Source organism: Equus asinus, chromosome 12 (genome assembly GCF_041296235.1).
Source record: "Equus asinus isolate D_3611 breed Donkey chromosome 12, EquAss-T2T_v2, whole genome shotgun sequence".
NCBI classification, from domain to species: Eukaryota; Metazoa; Chordata; class Mammalia; order Perissodactyla; family Equidae; genus Equus; species Equus asinus.
The window spans coordinates 50,966,082-50,990,931 of NC_091801.1; the positions used below are offsets into that span (position 1 = coordinate 50,966,082).

Below are 24,850 nucleotides of genomic sequence, written 5' to 3' on the forward strand. Positions count from 1 at the left end.
GCTAACATTTTCCTCTATTTTATATGTGGGTCACCACCACAACCTGGCTTGACAAGTGGTGTAGGTCTGTGCCCAGGATCCAAACCTGCAAACCCAGGCTGCTGAAGCAGAGCATGCTAGACTTAACCACTATACCACAGAGCTGGCCCTCATATTACTTTCTTATAACAGTAATATTACTTTCTTGTATAGTCATGCACTACATAATGACGTTTCAGTCAATGACAGAGTGCATATGCAATGGGAGTCTGATAAGATTAGTACCATATGGCCTAGGTGTGTAGTAGGCTATACCATCCAGGTTTGTGTAAGTACACTCTAGAATGTTCACACAATGATGAATCACCTAATGACACATTTCTCAGAACATGTCCCCATTGTTAAGTGATGCATGACTGTGGTGACAAAATAAATAAAAATCCCTGCCCTCATGCTTAAATTCTAAGGAAGGTGTGATAGATTAAAAAAAAAAAGAAGGAAAGTACATAGTATGTTAGAAATGAGTGCTACAGGGAAAAAATAAGGCAGGGAAGGGGGATACAGTCATGTGGGAGAGGAAGCCCTTGCTGAAGAAGGCGAGGAAGCACACCAATCTTGCTAAGGAAGGATGTGGACAGTCGTAGCGCCCACACATGCTCACTGTATGAACTCACTTTTCTCATGGTTACCAGCACTGGGGAACTCGCCCCTGTGACCTGATGTTGGAAACCTCTGCCCTGTGCTATCCCAGCTCCATGGAAGTTGAGAGGGGAGGGACAGGTGAGGATGGTTCAGGCTCTGCTTTCGGTTCATTTCCTCCCAGCCTTTTCTAACCGTGGGCTTTCAATTCCTAGGCTATTGGTTGGCTGAGGTTTTATCTTCCCTAAGACATGATCCAGGAAGTCTTTCATTATGCCTCAGTGTCAATCAGTATTTCAAAGGAAGAACTGTGAATCAAAAGCTTTTGCTTTTGGAGAGCAGAGGCTCTGGTGCCTTGTCCTGCATTGCTACCATGCCACCTTCCCTTTGCTAGACTCGCCAGATGAGTTTGAGCGGTGAGTGCTGCTTTCTTTCCCCCATGTGTTTCCAGCTTCGTGTGGGAAGGAAATTTAGACAAAATATCCTTTCATTCATTTTACAAAGGTTTTCTCTGGATTTTTGTGGTTGAGAAGGATATTTCTCAAATTCTAGAAATAAGATGGTGGGAGTATTTGGATCTCAGAATTTTAGTTTCTCTTGACAGCCACCTATCCCGTGCAAAATTCCCCATCTTCTCAGCAGCCTGCATACCTCTGGAACCTGAGTTTCTGGCTTTTACTCTGCGTATGGCTGCCCAATATTCTCATGAAGTGAGCAGAGCAAAGGTAATACTTAGAATCAGAGTCCAGAACTCTAATCCTGACTCCGCCTCTCACTAAACTGAGACTTTGGGAAAGTCACTTGACCTTTCTGAACCCGGTTTTCTTATCTGTTGTACTGGGATAATAAGAGTACCTCCCTCGTAGGGTTGTTGTGGATATTAAATGAGAGAACATACCATAACTAAAATTTATTGATACTTTATTCTGTACCACACACTATTCTAAGTGCTTTGTGTGTATTAACTAGTTGAATTTTCCATAAACTCCTTGAGATAGGAGCTATTATTGTTTGCATTTTACAGAAGAAGGAACTGAATCACAGAGAAGACAAGTAACTTTCTCAAGGTCACTCTGTGTTCCTGGCACATAGAGTGATGATTTTCATTAATATAGTCTCCAGTGGGGGCTGGCCTGGTGGCATAATGGTTAGGTTCGCTTGTTCTGCTTCGGTGGCCCAGGGTTTGCTGGTTCAGATGTTTGCTGGGGGTAAAGTCTTCCTGGTTGAGAACCACTATTCTAGACTCTTGGGCCGAAAGAGCCAGAAGACCTTTAGGTGAAGTTAGGAAGTGCTCCTAGCATGGCATTAATCATCTTTGGCATTATTCCGAAGTTTTAGATAATTGTTCTTCACAAAGAAAACTACCAATTTCAGGGTGACTGTGCTGGACAGAAGCACAATGCCCTCTATCGGGGGTTGGAGAATTTTAGCAGAACAGGAACCTTAGAGTTACACTAGTCCTGGTCCAACCTCCTCATTTTACAGCTGAGGAATGTGGGTGGAGATGGCTTCCCCAAAGGCAAACAGCTAGTTCATGGCAGAGTGTGTTCGGCTAACCCTGTCTTATTCCAAAATGAATTTGCGGCAGTCATTATGGAGTCATTAAAAGTTTGTGAGTGCCAGTTGTGTGCCAGGCACTGTACTAGGCTCCAGGCTCGGAAGATGACTAACACTGGGTTCCTATCCTCAGGGAACTGATAGTATTACTGGGGAGATGAGGCTGTGGGCAAATAACTGGGGACGAATATTCATCAGTGAGTGGAAATGGTATGGAGGTGAATAGGGGCAAGAGAGGGTCATGAAGGCCTTAGGGTCTCAGGGCTTAGGGGAGTCTAATGAGGACTAGAACTCCTAGTTCCAGGATTAAAGAGAGGTTGCTATATTCACTGCAGGAGCCCCAGGTTGTTGCTCCTGGCCCAGAGGGAATGTGAGGCCTGACAGCCAACCTGCCCACAGGGCAGGCCCAGAAGAGAATGCTAAGAGAGGACTGCAGAAATGGGGAGCTGTGAAGAACAAGGGAGCAGATTTATAGCCAAGAGATAAGGCCAAAGAGGACAGGGTGGGCTAGTGAGACGACTGTAGTTCCAAGATGGAGAACGGAAGACAGCGGGAGCCCGAGGAAGACGAGAGAGCAAGGGGCTTAAACCGCCGCAGTGTTTAGAGCACGGTGGTGCCAGTGGCTCGTTGTTACTAGTCATTCTGGGTTCTCTGGGAGCTGACTGCACAAGCTGTGCACAGGAATCTGAGCCTGAGACTTCCAGGCTGACTGCCCCAGGGCTCGTGTGCTTGGCCTCAGTGAGGAAACAGCTTCTGGAACTGGGACTTGGATGCTAATCTCCGAACAAAAACTTGGCAGAGTGTCAGTCCAGGCCTGGTTGGCTCAGGAGCTGCTCCCAAGATGTTTTACATGCAGAGCACCGACCTCACACACTGTAGCAGTTAAAGGAAGGGGGCCTCCACCTTCAGCAGCCTTCAAGCCCCTGCCTCCCTCCTCGTCATTCACTGCAGGGTCCAAGGACAGGTAAACTGGAAAATAGGGACCAGTGGGGTTTCAGGCAAGTGTCAGACAAACAAGGAAGAGAGCAAGGTGCGGGCTGCGGTGCTGCCCAGAAGTTCTTTGGAGTTCCGCAAGCTTTCTTGGGGAAACCCTTTCCAGAAAGGAGAAAAATATGCTGAGGTGTATTTGTAATGATTATATGAAGATAAAGATAGCACTGAAAATGAACCGAGATGACGGTTTTCAGATCCCCAGATTTTATCAGCCCAACTTTTTTAAGGCAGTTGACTCTGGATGATCAAACATCTATGTAGTGGCTTTTCCGCTCTCCTTTCCTTTCTGGATAGTTAGATTAGAAAACTAGCAAACCTCAGTAACAGCATCCCTGAAACAAAGCTTGATAGGGAAAGGAGAAGAGAGCCGGTTTTCCCCTCCCTGGGAAGTAAGTGTGGAGTTTAGGTTTGGCCCTGGGGTTCTAAGGCCTTACTGGAATATTTAAAAGGAAGAGACATAATTCTTAGGACAAAGGGTGAAGGTGCAGTAGGCACTGGCTCTTCCATAAGGGTCACTCCCTAACACTCCCCTTTGTCATATGGAGGTAGGTGGTTATGCTGTGGGGGTGGAGGGAAGGGAATTGGTTGGTGGGAGGTTGTAATTTGGGAGCATTAGTCTTTGCATAAGTTCCCTGGGAGGGTCAGGCTGTGACTAGGGAGTCGCACAAGTGGTTTGAGGCAACTCCATGCCACTAACTAATAAAATTCCCCATGTGCTGTAGCTAAATGGCATCTTAGTGTAAACTGACTTCCCCAGGACCTAGGGGCCAAGCTACAGGGGATTTGGGCTTGATAGCCATTACAGAATAAATGAGAACTTGGTTAATAGGAGCTCATATAAAAACTAACATTTCTTAGCACTTTCTATGGGCCAAGCAGGCTGCGTGGATTATTCCGTTTGATTCTCACAGCAATCCTATGAAGTAGGTGCTATAATATACTCATTTTATAGACAGGAAACGAAGGATTAGTGAGAGTAAGCACCTTACCAAAAGGTCCCACAGAGTAACTGGAGGAGCTGAAATTCAGACCCTTTAGGACTGGTGATTTCTCTGTTGCTGGAAGAGGCTACAGTCAACCTTTGCTTTGTGCCTTTCCTGACTGACTTGGCCCACCCGGCCCAGGATGACCCTTGTTCAGACATGGCTTTGCGCTGCTGCCCACTGGCGGCGGGACCTGCTTTGGTATCAGGTTAAAAGTTGCGACTCTTTAACCTGGGTCTTTGCAATAAAGTGAAGTGGGGAGCCTCCAAACCTGCCTTACAGAATAAACCTCATGCTGTTCACCAGAAGTTCGTGCATATAACCCTCTTTATATACTGGTGGATTTTGCAGTGTCCTTCTGGGACCCACTCCCCGTCACCCCTCCTTCATTTTAAATGAAGTGCTTAGCTGGTCATGAAACATGAAATTTCCTTTCTGCTTCATCCAGAGCCTTTTCTCCTTTCATCCTCCCTATTCTGCATCCTTTGCTGTCTCATGTCACACCATGGTTTGCCATCGAGTTAATCCAAGAATTCCCCATTTCTTCATCCGCAATTGAGCAACATCCACACTCTAACTACATTTTCTGAGGCTATTTCGTGAGGCTCCAGCCAGCTCCCTTGCCAGTTTGCTATTGTTTAGATTCATACAATTCTAGAAGTTTTGAGCATTTACTCGCCCTTTGAGGTGAACCCTGCAAAGCGCCTGCTTCAGCTGTGGTGCCCATAGCTTTTCTTGCTCTCTTCCTCACTTTACAGTGTGGAGAAGAGGGAAAGAGAGGCTAAGAAGGTGATTATGTATGGGCCACCTGGGCTTGCAAGATAGCAAGTTTGCCATTTGAAAATCACTGCTCTCTAGTTGAGGCTTAAATTGCATTAAAAATTAAGTGGCAGGACTCACGCGGTATTTTCACAACTTCTGGAATCCAGGGGTGAGAGCAGGTAGGAAGTGACCTCCGCCCTCACAGCATTAGACTGAGGTCCTGAGGTAGGGACGCTGTCTCATTCATTGTGCTGTCCACTTAGTTCATGTGTCTCCATCTGGAGGCAGCTAACTGACCAGGATTTCCTGAGGTCTACATTAATTCCCCAATCCTTATCAGTAAGAGAGCTTGTAGCTGCAGGTAACAGAAGGTCCTACCAAAGGCTGCTAGACTGTAAGGAATTTGTCCTCTCCCGTAGCAAGCAGCTCGGAGGCAGGGTTCCTCCAGGGTTAGTTAGCTCCACAGCACAGCGAGGGCAGGCTTCCGGGTCTTCTTCCCTGTGATGATGGGTCTTCACTCATTCTCCTTCCACACCCCTTGGGGGCAGAACAGGCAGTTTCCTCCTTTGTCTCTTTCCCAGAAGCCCCTTAGAAGATGACCTTTACATCTCATGGGACAGAACTAAATCACATGTTCACGTGGAACAAATCACTGGAAAAGGAGAAGATATTACCATGACTATCTCCAACCAGACATGTTTCATTCCCTTGGGCTGGGGGAAGGGCTGCTGGGGAGCTGGGAGAGCCAAGGTTGGCATTTCAGCTTCTATCACAGGAGATGGAGTCTGCCAAGATGGAAGAGAATGACTGTTGGGTGAGCAACCAGCAGTATGGCCAAGAGTCCTTTGGGAGAATGCCAAAGATGGTGGGAAATGGAGATAACAGGGGATGTCTTATTTCTCTTTCAGACCCAAACCACTTCCATCACCAAATCCCCTGTCCTCATTCCTCTGGTTTTGGCCATCCACCCTTTGCCCTCTTGCCTTCATACTTGAACAGGGAGACAACAGTCTAAGGGCTCTGCTGGTTCGAGAAGTGCTGTGTAGGTGGCATGGTCACACACCTTGTGTAGGTGGGAGAGAAGAAGATGGGAGGACTGGATCTGGGCAGGGAGCACCAGACAGCGACACAAGGACCAGGTGATTCATACCTTGGAGAGCCTCTGGCCCGGGTGTCACGAGGCATGTTTCTCTGCAGCAGGTGGACATTGAGGCTTCAGTACAGGGGCCACAGAATTACTAGCAGTTCTCAGTTCTTTTCCAACACAGAGGCTGGGATGAATAACAGTCCAGCTCCACCACCACCACATTGGTCCCAGGGATAGAAGTCCTGTTTGTGTATTGGAATACCTAAATTTGCAGAGCACTGTTAAATACTCACTGAATTCCCACGCGTGGTCCCTGAAAGCAGGATGGGAAAACTCCCGTGATGCCAGGTATATTAGTTGCCTGTTGCTACTGTAACAAATTACCACAAATTTAGTGGTTTAAACAACACGAATTTATCATCTTCCAGTTCTCTAGGTTAGAAGCCTGACTTGGTCTCGCTGGGCTCAGGTATCGGCAGGGCTGTGCTCCTTTCTGGAGGCCCTAGGGGAGAATTCACTTCCTTGCCCTGTCCAGCTTCTAGAGGCTGCCCACATTTCTTGGTTTATGGCCCCTTCCTCCATCCTCAGAGCCAGCAACACTGCATCTCTCTGTGCCTTTCTTTACTAGTCACATTGCCCTTTGATTCTCCCTCACCTGTCTTCCTCTTCCACTTTTAAGGACTCTTGTGATTACATTGGACCCACCTGGATAATCCAGGATACTCTACTTTAAAGTCATCTTAAAATAGCAACCTTAATTGGAATTACCAACCTTAATTCCATCCGCAATCCTAATTCCCCTTTGCCTTGTAACCTAATATAGTCACAGGTTCTGGGGATTGGGTGGACTTTATCTGGGGGGGGGCCATTATTCTACCTTCCACACCATGTCACCAGTCAGAGTTGTGGTCAAAATGTAGAGAGCTGCAGAGGAAGAGATCTGCCATTTATAGAACACCTACTGTGTGTCAGAAAGTAAACTAGGTGCTTGATAGATGATCTCATTTAGCTCCAACATTCAATCCCTAATTTACAAGTGAGAAAATTCTGGCTCACAGAGGTTTAATGACTTACCCAAAATAGCTGGTGACTGTAATTCTGTCCCTAAGTCCTCCTTCTGTTATGCTTCGCTCCCTCCCAAATAGGCCCAGGGGCTTCAAAATGTATACGAGCACATGCAGGTGTATGTGGGAGTGAGGGACAAAAACATAGTAAGAAGTGACCTTCTGAACTTGAAGCTAAGGAGAACCGACTTAAAATAGATGAGAGCAGCAAGCAGAAGCGGTGACTCATCCAGGGAGAATTGGTGGCTGTCGGCTGCTGGCAACAGAAGGCCCTCAGGGTGCAGGCTCAGGAGACCCATCTGGAGTAAAGCACAGAGAGCTGTCATTTACTCAATCAATTTATAACTTGCCTGACGTGGGGTACCTTTGGAGTCTGGTCAAAGCGGGTGCTGAGTAATAAGAACCATTTTTTCATCCAACTTTCTGTAAAGGGAGGACACAGTGTAATGATGGATAGTAGAGCAATCTTCCTGTCCCAGCGTCACCACTCCAAAACGGGGTGGAAGAGCCTCAAAACCTTCTAATTCTGTACTCACCAAGCAACTTTCTGCCTGATTTGGTCTTTTGCAGCTGATTGGCTCTCCTGCAAAACCATGATTATAAACCTTGGCCAGGCCCTGATTGCTGTGAGGTGATCATTTGGCAATCTAGACTGGCCTCTTCTCTCATCTCCTTTGTTTAATCATTCCAAACCTTCATCACCCTGCAGGTCCCCACTCCTGTCACTGACCCATTGTCTCAGGGGAGTACCGAACTTCCTATTTCTGCTGAGAAACTGACATAGGAAATTGTTTGAATTTTCTCCTCCTTTCTATTTTCTCTCTCTGTTTTCGTCTTCTTGTGTGTTTTTTACTCATTTATGATGTTTTCCCCTATCCTAGTTTGATATTTTTTCATTCTGTTTCTATTTTAATGGTTATCCTAAAGCTTTAACATACATAATTTATCAAAATCTAAAGTTTATTAATACCTTTCCTTGTTCCTATGTTAGCTTACTTCTATAAAAAAGACACTGGCACTTGGGAGTGACACATGAGGCTGTGCCCTAGGCCTCAAAGTTCAGTGATTCCCAAGAACCTGTGATCACAGACACTTCAGTGGATGATGTGGGGAGATTGGAGAGACTGGGATTATAAACTGGAGTCTGTAGGATATCATACTTCTTCCCTCTCCCAAACAGGGCCATTTTCATTTGAGAAAGGATTCAGCCACCTGCCACCACCTCTGTTTTCTGCTGGTCCTTTCCCTTTGATTACTAAATATATTCGTTTCTCAGGGCTGCTGTAATAAAAGTAGCACAAACCGGGTGGGTAAAACAACGGCAATTTACTCTCTCCCAGTTCTGGAGGCTAGAAGTCCAAGATCTTGGTGTTGGCAGGGTTGTTTCCTTCTGGGGACTGTGAAGGAGAATCTGTTTCACTCTCTCTCCTAGGTCTGGTTGGTTTGCTGGCATTCCTTGGGGTTCTTTGGCTTGTAGAAGCATCACTTCGATCTCTGCCTTTGTGTGGTTTCTCCCTATGTGCGTGCATCTGTGTCCAAATTTCCCTTCCTGTTTTTTTTAAAGATTGGCACCTGAGCTAACATCTGTTGCCAATCTTGTTTTTTTTCTTCTTCTTCTCCCCACAGCCGTCCAGTTGTATGTTCTAGTTGTGAGTGCCTCGGTTGTGCTATGTGGGATGCTGCCTCAGCATAGCTTGATGAGCAGTGCCATGTTCACACGCAGGATCTGAACTGGCGAAACCCCAGGCCACCTAAGCCAAGCGTGCCAACTTAATTGCTCAGCCACGGGACCGACCCCCAAATTTCCCATTTTGATAAGGACACCAGTCTTTTAGGATTATGGCCCACTCTAATGACCTCAACTTAATTTACGTCTGCAATGACCCTATCTCCAAATAAGGGCACGTTCTGAGGTCCTGGGGATTAGGACTTCAACATTTGAATTTGAGGGGAACACAATTCAACCCATCATACTACATAATACTTTCTGATGCATTTGTGAAAAAAAAATCACAGTGTATCTAAAGGATACTTTTGAACCTAAGGGTTTAACCCCAACAGCATTAATAAAGCAGTGTTCTTTATTTTTTTCCAGTTTTATTGAGCCATAATTTACATATAACATTGTGTAAGTTTAAGGTGTACCACCTGATGATTTGATATACATATATATTGCAAAATGATTACTACAATAAGGTTAGTTAACACATCCATCGCCTCACCTCATATAGTTACCTTTTTTGTGTCTGGTGAGAACTTTTTAAGATCTCTCTTAGCAACTTTCAAGTGTACAATATAGTATTGTTAAATATAGTCACCAAGCTGTACATTAGATTTCCAGTACTTGGTCATCTTATAACTGGAAGTTTGGTTACCTTCAGCCCCACCCCCCAGCTACGGCAACCACCATTCTACTCTGTTTTTATGAGTTCAGTTTTTTTTAGATTCCACATATAGGTAAAATCATACAATATTTGTCTTTCTCTAGTCTGACTTATTTCACTTGGCGTAATGCCCTCAAGATTCATCCATGTTATCACAAATGGTAGGATCTTTTCTTTTTATGGCTGAGTAATATTCTACTGTGTGTGTATATAAAAAAATATATAGACTACATTTTCTTTATCCATTCCTCCATTGATGGACACTTAGGTTGTTTCCATGCCTTGACTATTGTAAATAATGCTGCAATGAAATGGCAGAGCAGATATCTCTTTGAGATAGTGATTTCATGTCCTTCAGATATATACCCAGAAGTAGGATTGCTGGATCATATGGTAGTTCTATTTTTAATTTTTTATGGAACTTTCATACTGTTTTCGTAGTGGCTGTACCAGTTTAGATTCCCACCAACAGTGCACAACAGTTCCCTTTTCTCCACAGCCTTGCCAGCAGTTATCTCAGTGATAGTCAACAGGTGTGAGGTGATATCTCATTGTGGTTTTGATTTGCATTTCCCTGATGATGGTGATGTTGAGCACATTTTCATGTACCTGTTGCCATCTGTATGTCTTCTTTGGAAAAATGTCTGTTTAGGTCCTTTGCCCATTTTTTAATCAGTTTGTTTGTTTGTTTGCTATTGAGTTGCATGAGTTCTTTGTATATTTTGGATATTATCCCCTTATCAGATATATGAATTGCAAATATTTTCTCCCATTCCATAGGTTGCCTTTTTATTTTCTTGTTGGTTTCCTTTGCTGTGCAGAAGCTTTGTAGTTTGATGTAGTCCCACTTGTTTGTTTGCTTTTGTTGCTTGTGCTTTGAGTGTTAAATCCAAAAAGTCATTGCCAAGACCAATGTGCAGGAGCTTTTTCCCTATTTTCTTCTAGGAGTTTTATGGTTTCAGGTGTTATGTTGAAATCTTTAATCCATTTTGAGTTAAGTTTTGTGAGTGGTGTAAGACAGGGGTCCAGTTTCATTCTTTTGCTTGTGGATATCCAGTTTTCCCAACACCATTTATTGAAGAGGCTTTCTTTTCCCCTAAAAGCATTATACTTTATGCCAAGGCCTCCCTACCCAGCTAGGCTGCATTACTGCCTCACAGGTGGTTTGGGAGAACAGAGACCACTGTGCCCTCCATCAAGAGCCAGGTGTGCACCCTTTCCTTGCTCTGTTCTTGAAGGCCAGCTGCATTTCCATGGAAGATGTCTTACCTCCAGGGAATAGCTTGGTGTTGCAATTCCATAGGTACCATCTGTGCTTACCTAGAGGTCTGTTTTATTATGTACACCTACCTTAAATTTGTGTTTGTTTCTTTCACCTTCCCCAATACACCTGTGACAAACAGTGTCTTTCTCAGAAATTGTTGAATGATGGGGCATCTCAATCCTTGAATTTTGTTGTGCACTCGAACTGGAATGGAAACCCATCCCTCATCTCTAAAGAGAGGAGAGAAGACTGGGGCACTTTATTACTCCCTGCCTGTACTGTTCAGTTACCTAGAAAACATGTTTCTTTGATTCTAAGAACTCTGCAGATTGTGGGATCATTTTAATAACAGCTTTTAGGAAGGAAAACATGAGCAGATTAAATATGCATATCCATTTAAAAATATACTCTAATTTTGGAAATAAGAATGTGCTGTTTGGAGTTCACATGTGCACTATTTCTGATTTCTTGTAAGTTCCAGTGCTAATAGTATAGTGGAGAGCAAGTCAGACAGTCCCTGCCCTCATGGGGCTTGTCCTCTAACGCTGGAGACAAACATTAACCAAATCATTAATAAAATAGTCACAAGCATGTATAGGGCTTTGAACTTGAGCTACAATGCACTGTGGGAGTGGACACCTGTGGGTCCTAGGGTTCACAACTTGGTCTCCTAGCCACTTAGTACCTGCCTAGAGAGTGGGGCCTGCTTCCATTTCTTTTTGTATGAGACTCTTTTCTCTTCTCTGCTTATTACCAGGGAATTGTGTTAGTGCTCACAGTAGCCCGTGTGTCCAGTTCTATACTTGCACGCAATTTAAATGTTTGTTGAATGGGGTTCAAGAAGGAGATGTCAAGCTGCTTCAGGGCAAGGACCAAGCCTCATTCATCTGTGATTCCTCCACAGGGCCCATCAAGTGACAGCACCCAGTGATCACTGTCCACTGAGCGAATGTCCAGGAATCACCTCCTGCTTCCCTTTATGGAAGGTCAGCTCGCATGCAGGAAGGCACCTACTAAGTGTCAGGCCTGCTTTAGGCGCTTTATTAGATGAGGAAGCTGAAACTTAGAGAAGTAACTTGCCCAAGATCATATAACAAGTAGGTGATAGTGAAGGGATTGGACCCAGCTCTCTCTGATGGCAAAGCCAATTCTCATTACACTACCACCTCAGTGGCAGATGTAGAGGCCAAGAAAAATGTGGGGAATAAATGAATTTGGTTCCTTTTGAAAATTCCCAAAAGGCCTTGCTTCTTGTCACCAAGCTCCACTTCTGTTGCTCACGAGGATTGTTTACTGTCGGTCTCAAAGCCTCCTCTTCACCCAAGCTAATCCTCCTGTCGCCCTGGAAACTCTTGATTAAATTTGCCCAGGAAACACTGTCCTGCTTTCTCTGTCCCCAGTACACATACTGGAATGTCCAAGCCCCAGAAATAGAGTCTGGAGTTTATTACACTGAGGCTGTGGGTAAATTTACTTGTGACTGAGAGAATGGTGGTGAGTAAGTTTGAATCAAGCCATTCGATATGGTTCATTGTGGGATTTTCCACATTTAATCCAAATGTCCTCAGGTCTCCCTGGCCTCTGGGTACAAATGGGCTCACATCAAAAGTGAAGAGCATATTTCACTGTTTCTTGCCACACTCATTCTCTCAGGACCCGAGCCCTTTGCAGTCTCCTAAAGTATTTCAGGGGATCCTCAGGGTGTGGCTCACAAATAAGATGGGCCAGCCGCTGTTCTGCTACCATGGGGTATGTTTTTGCTTTTTGTTTTGTGACTTTCTGTTTAAGAAACTGCCCCCTCCCTTGCCGTCCCTCCTCCCTCCCCAGCACACATATCCTGGGCGTTGGCATATGGTCCAGGCACCTTTATTGCTGCAGAATTTATTTTGTCCACTTACAGTGGGCACTGAAGTCCCCTCTTAGTTATTGCCACAGCCACTAATACTCTAGAGCAGTGATTCTCAAACCGGAGATTTTGTCCCCTAGGGGACATTTGATAAGGTCTAGAGACATTTTGGGTTGTCACAACTGGGAGGCAAGTGTTACTGGCATCTAGTGGGTAGAAGCCAGGGGTGCTGCCAAACATCCTGCAATGCTCAGGACAGCCCCCCACAACAAAGAATCTTCTATCCTCAAATATCCGTAATGCTGAGCTTGAGAAGCCCTGCTCTAGAGCCAGGATATCCAAAATAGCAGGGTCATGCTATAAAGCAGGAGAGAAGACCTCCCCTTTCTCTGTCATGCTGTGATTTTAGAGGGGCCCCAAGTAGCATTGTTTGTAACCCATGTCTTGGGTAATTTTTTCTCAGCTTTCTGAGTTTTTGCTTGTGGCCCCTCCTCTCTATGGGGTCAGGTTGTGGACAGAAGACAGATCTGGGGGACAAATGCTGATTCTCTTTAAAGTTACTCCTCCCCTCTGACCTTGAGGCTTGGCTTTTCTCAGTTATGGGGTGAGGGCTGCTGGGCCTGGCTCCTCTTCTCTTAGGACAAGTTATTTTCCACAGGTTCCTCAGTCCCTAATGCAGATATGCTGCTAGCACCCACTGGTTTGTCTTGTCATGACTGAACTCCAGTGCAGATCCCAGCTTAAGCTCAAACAGAGACAGTCTTTTCTGACTTGATGTCCAGGTACTACAGAACTTGGAGGAGTGCTATGGAAGGGCAAAGCTTGGGGTTTACACTGTGTATCAGTTAGGACTCTTTGGTGATGAGTAATAAACAAACAAGTCAAAATCCACCAAAACAAAACTATAAGCCAAAAAAGGGACTGTATTGGCTCAGGTAACAGAGAGGGCAAGTGTAGGGCTGACTTGGGGTGAGGCTGGGTTCAAGGCTCATACAATGTCAGGGACCCCCTGCTCCATCCCCATCTCTCAAGCCCCTTTTTCTGTGTGGGCTCCACTCTCAGAGAGGCTCTCCCCTCACAATGGCCAGACCACTGCCACAGGCCCACCTCAAAGCTCCCAGACTCAAGTCTAATGGGAAAGAGAGAGCCTTTTTTCCAGGAGCTCCTACAGAGGTCCTGAGATTTGCTGACTCATGTCATGTGATACCCCTGAGCCAATCACATGGTCCCTGAGAATGCAGAGTGGTGACTGGCTTTGTCCTTGGTCAAGTGCGCCAACCTAGACCACAGGGTCTGAATGTGGGAGGATGGGGTTACTGGGAGAGAGATATTCCAATGGTGGGGGACAAGACCACTGCACTGATTTAAAAATCTTCAATTCTGTAGAATGGGCTGTGAGAGTATTAGGTAGGTCAGGAAGGGAATCTCTAAAGAAGAATATATCCTTTCAAATAAGAGAAAGGATTGATAATTTTGTGTTTAAGCAAGTGGGAAATACACGCTGCGGGGAGGAGAGGGCCTGGGAAACGTAGGGAGTTCTAAAGGAACCTCTGATAGAAAGAAAACATTGCCTGTGAGTTCCTCCAGTTATACCGTTTATAGCCCCGTGATCAGGCACACCCTCCTCTTCCTTGGCCTTTCAATACCTGAAATTCATAAACACTTTCTCTGATTTTTGCTTGATAATATGCCAAGATATATTCAACTGTGATGAGTACTTATATTTTTCTATATCTTAATTTATTCATGTTTTAGATTTTTCCTAAAATTGCTTGTGAAATCTCACATCTTTATTTTTGTAGGCAACTTTCTAAAACGTTTCATTATTTTCCTTGAACAGTCAAAATGCAGCAATTGAAGTACTTTTAATTTCCATTAGACTTTAAAGTGTATTCAACTTCATATTCAAGTACTATTTTTAAGCATAACTTTTAAATAAAAATCAATTTTTAAGGGGAAAAATGCCTTTGTACGTGTCTCAGTACAGTTGTGAGGCTTAAATAAAATAAAGCAGCTAGTTCGGTGCCCGACATGTGGGGGCTCTCTAGAAGTAGAAATTCCCTTCTGCTTATTTTTAGGACCATTAAAAACTCTGATGAAGAAAAAAATAGGAATATATCCACTATAGTTTGTAGTGATGTTTATATTTGTCAAGAGGCTAAAAGACAAACCTAAGTTATAGTTTCACCTTAAAATATATAATTTAATAATTAAAAATGAATTAGAGAACAAATTGTGTGAAAATTTGTTTAAAAATTGTTGTTGTATTTCCCATGCTCTATTTGAGAAAAACATAGTGTAAATGAGAGCAAAAACTGAAATGCCAAAGCTTCCTTGAGATCCCAGGTTAGCAGAGGTAGCCAGGCAAAGGGAGAGACTTTGTTCCCAAGGGAGTGAACATCCTAGCTGGGGAGAGAAGACTGGGCACTTGGAATAAGCAAGAACTCATTGAGTGCTAAACTGTGTGATGTTGACTACAATGCAGACCTGTTGAGCAAGGACTGATCAGTGTCGCCCCTCACCAGGTTGGAAAGGTGAAGGAGGGAGGAAGAGCATTGCACATAGGAGATCATCTTGAGCAGTATCACCGAGGTGGGCATGAGCCTGGCACTTATGGGGAACATAAGGATGCCAGCCTGCCTGGAGGGTAAGGTAGGTAATTAGAACCAAGCCAAGATAATTGCACTGAGTGCATATGATGGAGCACTGGAGAGCTGGGCACAGGCATTTGGATCTGATGCAATGGGGCAATATGGTGTGAGGAAGAAAGCCGTGCTTTGGGAAGATTCATCTTCCTGTCATGATATGGATGAGACTGGAATCAAGGAGGCCAGCTGTAGGCTATTACAATAACCTCGAGGTGAGGTGAACTGGACCTCTCCAATGGGAGCATAAGTGGAGAGCAAAGAGCTATTTGGGAAGATGTCCTCACATGACAGGGCTTAGTGTCAGACTTGATTACAGGGAAAGAAGGAGAAGGGAAGGGAAATGATAACTCACAAGTTTTTAAGGCCAGAGGCTAGAAAATTGGTGACATGACTGACATAAATGGGAGAGTCAGAAAGCGGAAATGGATTGAAAGTAACATGATAAGTTCCATTTAGACATATTGAGTCCAAAGTATCTTGAGAGACCTTCATGTGGGAAGGTTAGACTGCAGCTGGTTCTGAGAACTGTCGACATCACTCCTGAATCTCTCCCTCTCTTCTCCCCTAACTGTCTCTTGATCCATCCTGTTTGACCCACCCCCATCCGATTGTTTGAGTTAAGGTCCTCATCGCCTCTTGCATCCAGATAGTGTAATAGTCCTAACCAATTTTCCTTCCTCCAGTCTCATCCTTTTTAATCCATCCACCTCCATGTCTTTGAACTTTTCCTTATACTTTCATTATGCCCATAATCTTGTTTTCCAGATTACTAATTCAATATTTATATAAGGATGGTATAAAGTGTTACAGTGGATTATGAATGAAACTCCCTTTGTTTTTTTCTAAGAAAAGCAAGTAAAGGATTTAGATTACTTTCTAATAACTTATGAGTGTTGAACGTTGTTTCTTTCAACCTAATGTTATTCTGAGACTGAACCACAGGATGACTTGCTTTGTAAGGACTGCATTGATTTCTATTTCTGACTCTCACTAGATGTGAGTACGTGCAGGATGAGGACTGTAACTTATACCTCTGTGAGTCATCAGAGTCTGGTGAAATGTCTGGCATGTGTTGCGTTCAGCAAATACTGCTTGAGATGAACTGATAGGAGCAGAGAGTTGGGTATCAGATGTGAGCTAAATTAGTGGAGATGGATGTGGTCTCTGAGAGAGGAATATGCTAGAACAAAGAATGGAGAACAAGATTTTTAGAGTGGCCATCTTCTCAGTGATGTATGAGTCAGCATGTGCTGATTTTTCTGGATAGAAACTACAAAGCCATGGGTCGGTACTGTTGGGACTGAGTAAGCCAGTTCCAGTACTGCATCTGTCTAAGTCCCTGCTTGACTGTGGGTTCATGAAGTTTTCTGCAGGGCTACCTACCTTCTTATATATCCCTGAGGACTGATCCAGATATTTAGAATGGGAAACTGGAAGAAAAATCAGTTTTGCTATTGTTTTACACTGAAGAAAAACTGACCAAGAGGAAAATCCCTAGAAAGGATTTTGATTTTTCTCAGGCTTCACATCCCCTGGTTCTATCATGCCAAACCCAGCAGAACTTCTGTTTCAAGATGGAATCTGTGCATTTGGGGTGGAATCAGGACACACCAGCAGGTTATTGACTTTATGGATGATGTTGTCCAAATCCCTCCATTGGAAAAGCCACTTCCTTCTGTAAATATCAGGAACGGTAATATGATATAAAGCAAAGCCAACTGCACCTACTCCCAGAACCTTGCAGGAACTTGTTGAAAGGGGGGAACTTGAACTTGGCTTCTCAGAAGAAAAAAGTAAGCTTAAACCTGCTTTTAAAGCTATCCAGGGAAAGCTGCAAAGACAGGAACTGGGGATTTAAGAGCCAATTACTGCATTACAGAAATACAAAATCAAATCAGCCCAAGTGGAGATTTTATTTCTGCTTCTGATAGAAAACCCACAGCACTTCTACCTTATGTAGCTGCTACAGCAGAGATTTTGGATATCACCAACTACTTAAACATTAACAGTGAGCTACATGGTGAGTAGGTTGTCAAGCTTAATCCTGTTCAGTCTGGCTGTGTATTTTTTGAAATTCTCACTGAAAACCTTTTCATCTAGATTGTGGTTATGGATGATTATCCTAATTAATTTACTATTGTTTTTCCTATTTTCCCTTTGCTTTCTAAATACTCATCTACACTTGTCAGGTGTGTATTTTGGCAAAAGCCATCTTTCTGAAGTGGTGTAATTTCCAATTGCAGCCTTCTGAGAGTGGTTTCCAATTTGGTGAGTCTGGCTGTGAAGATAACCATCTCAAAAATGCATTCAGGTGGCTAAGGGAAACTCTAGAAGGAGGCAGAGCCCTAAAGGCCAGGCTCTCCTCATTGGACTCCCTGCCACCGGGCTTGAGCCCTTCAAATGGATCCTCCACACTGTTCCAAGGCTGCCATTGCCCACAGGACACCACCCAGACTTCTTAACAAGGTACCTATGGTCACCCATGATTTGGTCTCTGCCTCTCTTTGGCCTGATTTGTACTTTGCCACCAGCAATACCTTTTAGACATCTCCCTTCCCCACAACTCAGATATCACAAACTGAATTTCTCTTCTTCACTGCTGCATCCCCAGCCCTAGATCAGAGCCTGACCCATTGGAGAGGTGCAACAAATATTCATGACTGCATGAACTGCTCCCGCATGGTCTGTTTTTCTCTGGCTCTGTCCATTTCTCTTCACAACAAAGGCCCAGTAGCTGGCCAAGCCCCAGATTATCTGTCCTTCTAAAGAAGGTGAAGCACAGAGAGGGCTTTTGAATACTCTGTGTATCTTTTATCTCTGTCTCATGTGTCACATATCTGCCCTCTGATAACATGCAGTTTACAGCCCCTGATGTAACAGCAATCTGCTCCGTAAATCTGGGGCTCCCACTTCAGTTCAACCTTCTGACCTCTTGATTGGCCTCCTGGGGCCCCTTGGTCTCCGGGTCTTAGACCCTTTGGGGGTTGCTATGCCCTGACTAGATCTAGGTCCAAGTTGTGGACTTGGCAAAGTTGATCTTTGAAGATACTTTCTTGTCCCTGTGTCTCTTCTGCATTTTCTTTCACTCACCTAGCACCCTCACCTTGCTCTCAAGAAAAGATCTGAAATCAGCTATTTGCACCTCGTACCTGGGGGAGGGAGGTTGTGAAATTAGCCCTGACTTTGTGCCAGGCTCAGAGCCAGGCTCACCTACTCTATATTCCTTTGATCACCAATCTTTGATGTAGACATCATAATTCTCTTTTTTTTTTTTTTTGAGGAAGATTAGCCCTGAGCTAACTGCTGCCACCAATCCTCTTTTTGCTGAGGAAGACTGGCCCTGAGCTAACATCCGTGCCCATCTTCCTTTATTTTATATGTGGACGCCTGCCACAGCATGGCTTGCCAAGCAGTGCTATGTCTGCACCCGGGATCCAAACCTGTGAACCTTGGGCCGCCGAAGTGGAACGTGCACACTTAACCACTGCACCACCGGGCCGGCCCCCATAATTCTCATTTTATTAAGGAAATTGAGGCTTAGTGATGCTAAGAAGTAGGGCAATGACAAAGACGGTGGATGGGAATAAGATGTCTTTGGAGTTGCACAGATCTGGGTTTTGAGTCCCAGCTCTACCACTGGCTGGTTGTTTGTCTTTGAGCAAGTTATTTGGCCTCTCTGAGGCACTGTGTTCTAGTCTGAAAATGGGAGTGGTCATAGCAGAGAATTTGACATTTGATAGGCAAAAAGAAAGAAATGGCAAATGTTGTTATTTAGTCACTTCTGAAAGGTCACACATCTTGTAAGGGGCAGAGCTGGGATTTGAACCCAGGCCTGCCTGGCTCCAAAGGCAGTGCCCACCCCACCGTAGCATACCCCTCCAGGGCACTCATGAGGTGGCCACCAGTAATGCTTGTTGAATGAGCATGAATTTAAGTCATTCAGCGTACGGACACTGAGGGCCCCAAGAGGTTCAGTCTCAAAATGGAGTCAGATTCAGAGATTCGGAATGAAGGAAAAAGAGAAATTCAAATCTTGCTCTGTCTCACAAGAAAAATATCACAAAGGAAAGAGTTTACTTTTTTTCTCAGCTTTATTGAGGTATGATTGACAAAATTGTGAGATATTTAAAGTGTACAGTGGGATTTGATATATATATGCATCGGGAAAGGATTCCTCCCCACCCCATCAAATTAACACATTCATCACCTCACGTATTTACCTTCCTTTTTTGTGTGAATGTGAGAACACTTAAGTTCTACTCTCTTAGCAACTTTCAATTATACAAGTACAGCGTTCAATTCAAGTACAGTGTTATCAACTCTAGTCACTGTGTTTTACATTAGATCCTCAGACCTTATTCCTCTTCTAATTGACAGTTTGTACCGTTTTACCAGCCTCTCCCTGTTTCCTCCACCCCCAGGCCCTGGCAACCACTGTTCTCCTCTCTATTTCTATGAGTTTGACTTTTTTAGATTCCACATATAAGTGATACCGTGCAGTATTTGTCGTTCTCTGTTTGGCTTATTTGACTCAGCACAATGCCCTCCAGGTTCATCTGTGTTGTTCCAAATAGCCAGGTTTTGGAAGGAGTTTCCTTTTGATGCACAACAAAACCTTTGAAATTCTCTGACTCCCAGACTTCCTCACAAGCTGGGCAGTGGCTCCTCTCTCCCCTAAATCTCTTTCCTTCCTCTTTCTCCCCCGACACCACTCTTGTGCTTCCTGTCTCTTCTCCACGTAAATCCTATTAAATAAATCAACTTAATGTCTCTCTTTTCTTTGACTTCCTGCCCACTGGTTAATTACTTGGATTCTTCAACCCAGGGGCAAGCTGTGAGGTCATTCTCACACACAAGAATTCTCTCAGCCTTTAAAAGATGGGGAGAAGTGGAGAGAGGTGAATTTAAGTTATCATGTTCTCTCTCCTGGAACTGACCAAATTTTAGACCTTAGTGCTAATCATAGTGTAAAAGATGTTATCCCTCGGTAAGGAATTTCAAGCATCAGTGGAAAGGAGGGAGCATTTTAGAGGCTGGGGACTCTTCCTCTTCTATACAAAGTTGGCCTCGTAGACCTTCCATCCTGGAATCGAAGGCCCCGGGGTCAGGCCCCTCAGCGCCTTTCCAGAGCCCCATCATCAAAGCTCCCCTTGCCCGTGGCAATGCAGCCATCTGTAGAGAGAGGAAAGGAAAGCCCAGTGTGGCTGCCTCTCCCTGGTACCATCAACAGCCCCCAGGCAGCATTGCCCAGCCCTGTCGCCAGCCCTTCCTAGAGCTGGGTTCAGAGTCACCTTCCTGAGCTGAGGTTGCTGGAGAGCTGCTTTTGCCAGATGTTTTGCTGGGACGTTCATGATAAGAAGCTGTCCCTCCTTCCTGTAGCACGAACCCCAAAGGGCAAATGAAATGTGGGAAGACCAACAGTACTGTCTTCGCGTTTGCACTCAGCCCTGAATCCTGGATGGACACCAGCCTTGATTGGGAGCCCCTGGGAGCCACAGCAACCTGGAGAGGTGTGTGGGGTGAGTGGCTGGAGGCCGAGAGGCTTAGGTCTCTATCAGGGCAATTTTACTGTCTATGTGAGCTCCTCCTTCACTCCCTGATACTCCACAGTAATGGGAAGGGCAAGCGTGCTTCATGTTTGCACTTACTTCCTTTGGAATTTTAGCCATTTGGTACATCAAGTGAGAAAACACTTAACACATAGAGGTCTACATGGCAGCTTCTTCTTGCAGTAATGACATTAGCTCTGGCAACCTGCTTGATTGTTCAAGACTCTTTCAACAAACATTTCTTGAATGCCTAATATATGCCAGCCATGGTAATGAGCGAGATGGACATGGTCTTTGTCTTCATGGAGCAACTAGGCTGGTGGGGCGGCAGGTGTGCGTGGAACAAAAAGTTCCAACAGCAATGAATGCTCCAAAGAGGAAGCACAAGTTGTCGTGGGAAGGGAATGGGGAACACAACCTAGTGTGAGGGAGGACTCTGGGTAGGTCCCCCTGAGGAAGTCATGTTTAAGGTGAGTCAGAGAATTAGCCAGGCCAGGGGGACAGCATTCTGAGTAGAAGGGACAGCGTTGTAAAAGGCAGTGAGATGCCTTGAATATCCAGGAAGGCTGGACCATAGAGAACAGTGGGGAGAGTGTGAACCCGTGAAGCCAGAAGAGGCAGGAGAGCTCACAAAGAACATTGCAGGGCATGTAGGGATTGGGGAATTTATCCTAAAGACATTGAGAAGTTGATGAAGGGGTGAGCCAAGATCGAGATTCATAGTTCTAAATGATTGTTCTGGCTGCCCAGTGGAGAATGGAATCCACAGGCTGCAATCCTTTCTCTTCTTAGTTTGGAAGCCTCTCTCTGTCCCCTTGACTGGATCACCAAGTGTCTGTAACACCCTGGTTTTGAGAGCTTCTCTGGAATTATCTTCTACCCCAGAGCAAGTAGCCATGATCCTGCCTGGAGTAGAGATTGCTCAAGACCAACTGGCTGCCCTCCTGAAACGGGAGCTGTTGAATACAGAAAATGAGCCTGGCTGTGGCTTGCAAGTATTAGAGGATGGATGATGAATGGGTGACCCAGAGGGCTGAGCACCTGGCAGGAAGACCATTTCAGAGAGCTGAGGAGTAGAAAACGCACCAAGGTAGTTTAATTAAATACCCTCAGCTTCTCACTGTCTGTACTTCAGTATGACCTACTTGATTCTGCTGGCAAGTTACTTGGATTCTAAAGTATTTTGAAGATCTGCTCTACCCTGGAGGATTATCTTTAAAACAACAAACGAAAAGTTTTTCATTTACTTGATGACTCCATACATCTCCTTATTATCTAGCCCTGAAAAGGGAGAACGTGATTCATTGTAGATTTTTTTTTTTTAATGATGTGAGTAAACACAAATGCCTGTGAAAGCAAAGGTTTTAGAGTCTGGCAGACGTGGGTGGAAGCCTGGCTCTGGCACCAGCTGTGGGACCTCAGGGAGATTGCTTAACCTACTTGAACCTCAGTTTCCTCTTCTGGAAGAAAAAAAGGAGGCTCATAACACCTACTTTCATGGTTGGTGGGACAAAGAAGTAGAGTTGGGGATCAAATTCCAACCCCGTGCTCTTAACTACCAGTCATTTCAGGAGTCTTTCAATCTTTGTGTCCTAGCTCTGAGCTAGAGGTTGGCACTCAGCAGGAGCCCCACAAATGTGAGTTTCATTTCATTTCTTCTGTTAACCTTCATGCTAACAACACCCAGTCTTTCCTTTTAAACACTGCTCAAGAATCCTCCTCTCTGAGGACTACCCATGCCTGATTTCAGTCACATAGGTTACCCCCAGGTTCTTACAAACAACTATAATTTGTTCCATCCACTTTTAATGTCAGGGTGCCTCAGTGAACATTACTGACTGTGCTACAGAGAGCCAGACATCCCATCTCTTCATTTTAAAATGTTGAACTTTCTTTGTGGAATAGGCTAATAGCAATGTATTTTTGTGTGTCATTCTTGTTCTTGTTCTTGTGTGTCATTATGTTTGGTCACTATTTTTGATAGCATATTTGATGATTAAATGTAATCAAATGACTAAAAAATACTCAGCAAAATACCGTGTGGGTCCAAAGCCGTTACTAATGAGAAGAGGCAAAATATGACATAGCTCTATTTTTAAAAAATCATTTTTATTTCACAAATAATGTATTAAAAAGTGGAAATGTTACAGATAAGGCCCCGTTAACCACACTCTCATCTTGGTCCCCTGCCTTTTCCCCAGAGACATTGTTATCAGTTTGTTGTGTGTACAAACACGACACACATGCACATGTATACACACACACACATATACCTACATAAAGATATATATTACATACATACGTGTGTATGTATTCCTATGCAAAAAAATACAATAATAACATAGTATGTAGTGTAGTTTTTTTTCCATATAAAAGCTGTCATTTGTACATATTTATTCTCCACTTGCTCCACTCATCATTATATATTGGACTTCTATCTATAAAAATCTTTATACCTTTAAATTGTTGTATAGAATTCCATAGTATAGGTAAAATACAGTTTATTTAGTCGTTACCCAAAAGATGAATGGCAATGTTGATGCATTCTCACTATCACAGTGGTGGAAAGAACGTCCTCAACAGGCCTCTTTGTGCAAAGGTGAGAGGATTTCTGCAGTAGATGCTGAGGGCTGGCATTGCTGAGTCATCATGCTGCTCACATTCTAAACTTGAATAGATTCTGCCAATTGTCCTCCAAAATAGTTCTCTTTGGACTCCCACCAGCAATATATGAGAGAACCCATTAACCCACTCCCTTTCAACATTTAATATCATCTTACTTCCTAACGTTTGCCATTTTGGTGGGTAAGAAACGATATCTTGTTATTTAAATTTTTCATGGCTCTATTTTTTCAGTAATTCTTAAATAAGCTAAGTTCCCAGTTAAATTACAGAGGCATAAAGGATTCAGGGAAGTAAGTGTTTGATACCCCCTAATAGCAGCCCAGTGCTAGGCACAGGGTAGGCACTCATAGATACTAGAGGATTGGCTGATTGCTTTGGGTGATTTTTAAATTTCAAGAATTAAAACAATTCCATTGACCTAATTCTCCTAATTCTGATTGACCCAAATATACTCGTTATATGTGATAAAGATGTATCACCTAATTTCTAATGTCCACCTAAGAGAACAATCTAGTGCCAGCTACAGCCGGCATGGAAAGAGCCTGCTGAAGAGGCTGGTTGTACTAAGCTCAGAAAATGTCAAGGAGTGAAAAAACAACCAGGAAAGCAGCTGCCACTTCCTTAAAAGGCTAACCACCCCAAAAGTGATTGAACCAAGGAATAAAAGAAAACAAGGAGGAAAACTGCATTGGAAGACTCTGTCCCTAAGGGAAACTTTCACTGACCAAGCAGAAGAGTCTAAAGGGCAGGTGTGAGCCTAGCGTGGGGCCAGGCACCTTCGGAGCAGTGTAAGGGTGTCACCCCCAGGGTGTTTTTAAATCCCTGGCGGATTAGATCTGCTGACTTTGTGGAAAGAAGCCAGGCCACAAGCAGGATACCTTGTCTCGACACGTAAAGAGGTGGGATAAAAATAAAAGATCAAGGTAAGCCTCCCCATCTGAGCAGAAATGGGGCTATGATGGGCAGGATTGCACTAGCCGCTGGAGGGGCCTCCTCCTCCCAGCCGACTCTGGGGAGTCTCTTCACAGGCATCGATTTGTTACCCTGGTAGGATGTTGATGATAAGAGCACTGCTTGTCAGGGTGCCTGGGACTGCTCAGGCAAAGAATTCCTTGGAGAGGCTGTTTTAGCCTGAGTAAGAAGGTGGGATCCAGACTGGGTCACACGGAAGAGGAAGAGGGAGTTAGATACATGGATGGATAAGATTGTCTTCTTAATATTCTCTGCCTTGCCTCACCCTCCATCTCTCACAGAGAATTGTGTCAATGGCAGTTCAAATTCTTATCTTCCTCCTCCAATGAGAATTCAATCTTTGCCTTCCATCTCCCAGTTTCCTCTCTGGTGTGGAACTGGGGGACCAGGTAGAGACTGGGAGGAGCAGGAAGAAAAAGAAGGAGGGTAGAGGGGGGATTTAGCTGAGAGCCTGCGACTCTACTGGACCATAAGCCTCAGATGTAACCCTAGTGCCTG

The 24,850-nt window shown here is 44.4% G+C and overlaps 1 protein-coding gene across 5 annotated transcripts in view; it reads left to right on the forward strand.

Annotated features, from left to right (window-relative positions):
- Nucleotides 1-24,850, forward strand: part of BAALC (BAALC binder of MAP3K1 and KLF4) — a 115,311-nt gene that overhangs the window by 34,362 nt on the left and 56,099 nt on the right. Inside the window, exon 2 of one of the 5 annotated variants that reach the window (XM_070481437.1) lies at nt 20,586-20,716. The exons of the other annotated variants lie outside the window; for them this stretch is intronic. Within the exon in view, the coding sequence (XP_070337538.1) occupies nt 20,586-20,608 (23 nt within the window). The 3' untranslated portion in view covers nt 20,609-20,716. Of the gene's footprint in view, nt 1-20,585; nt 20,717-24,850 lie in introns of those variants that run through there. 5 annotated transcript variants of the gene reach the window in all.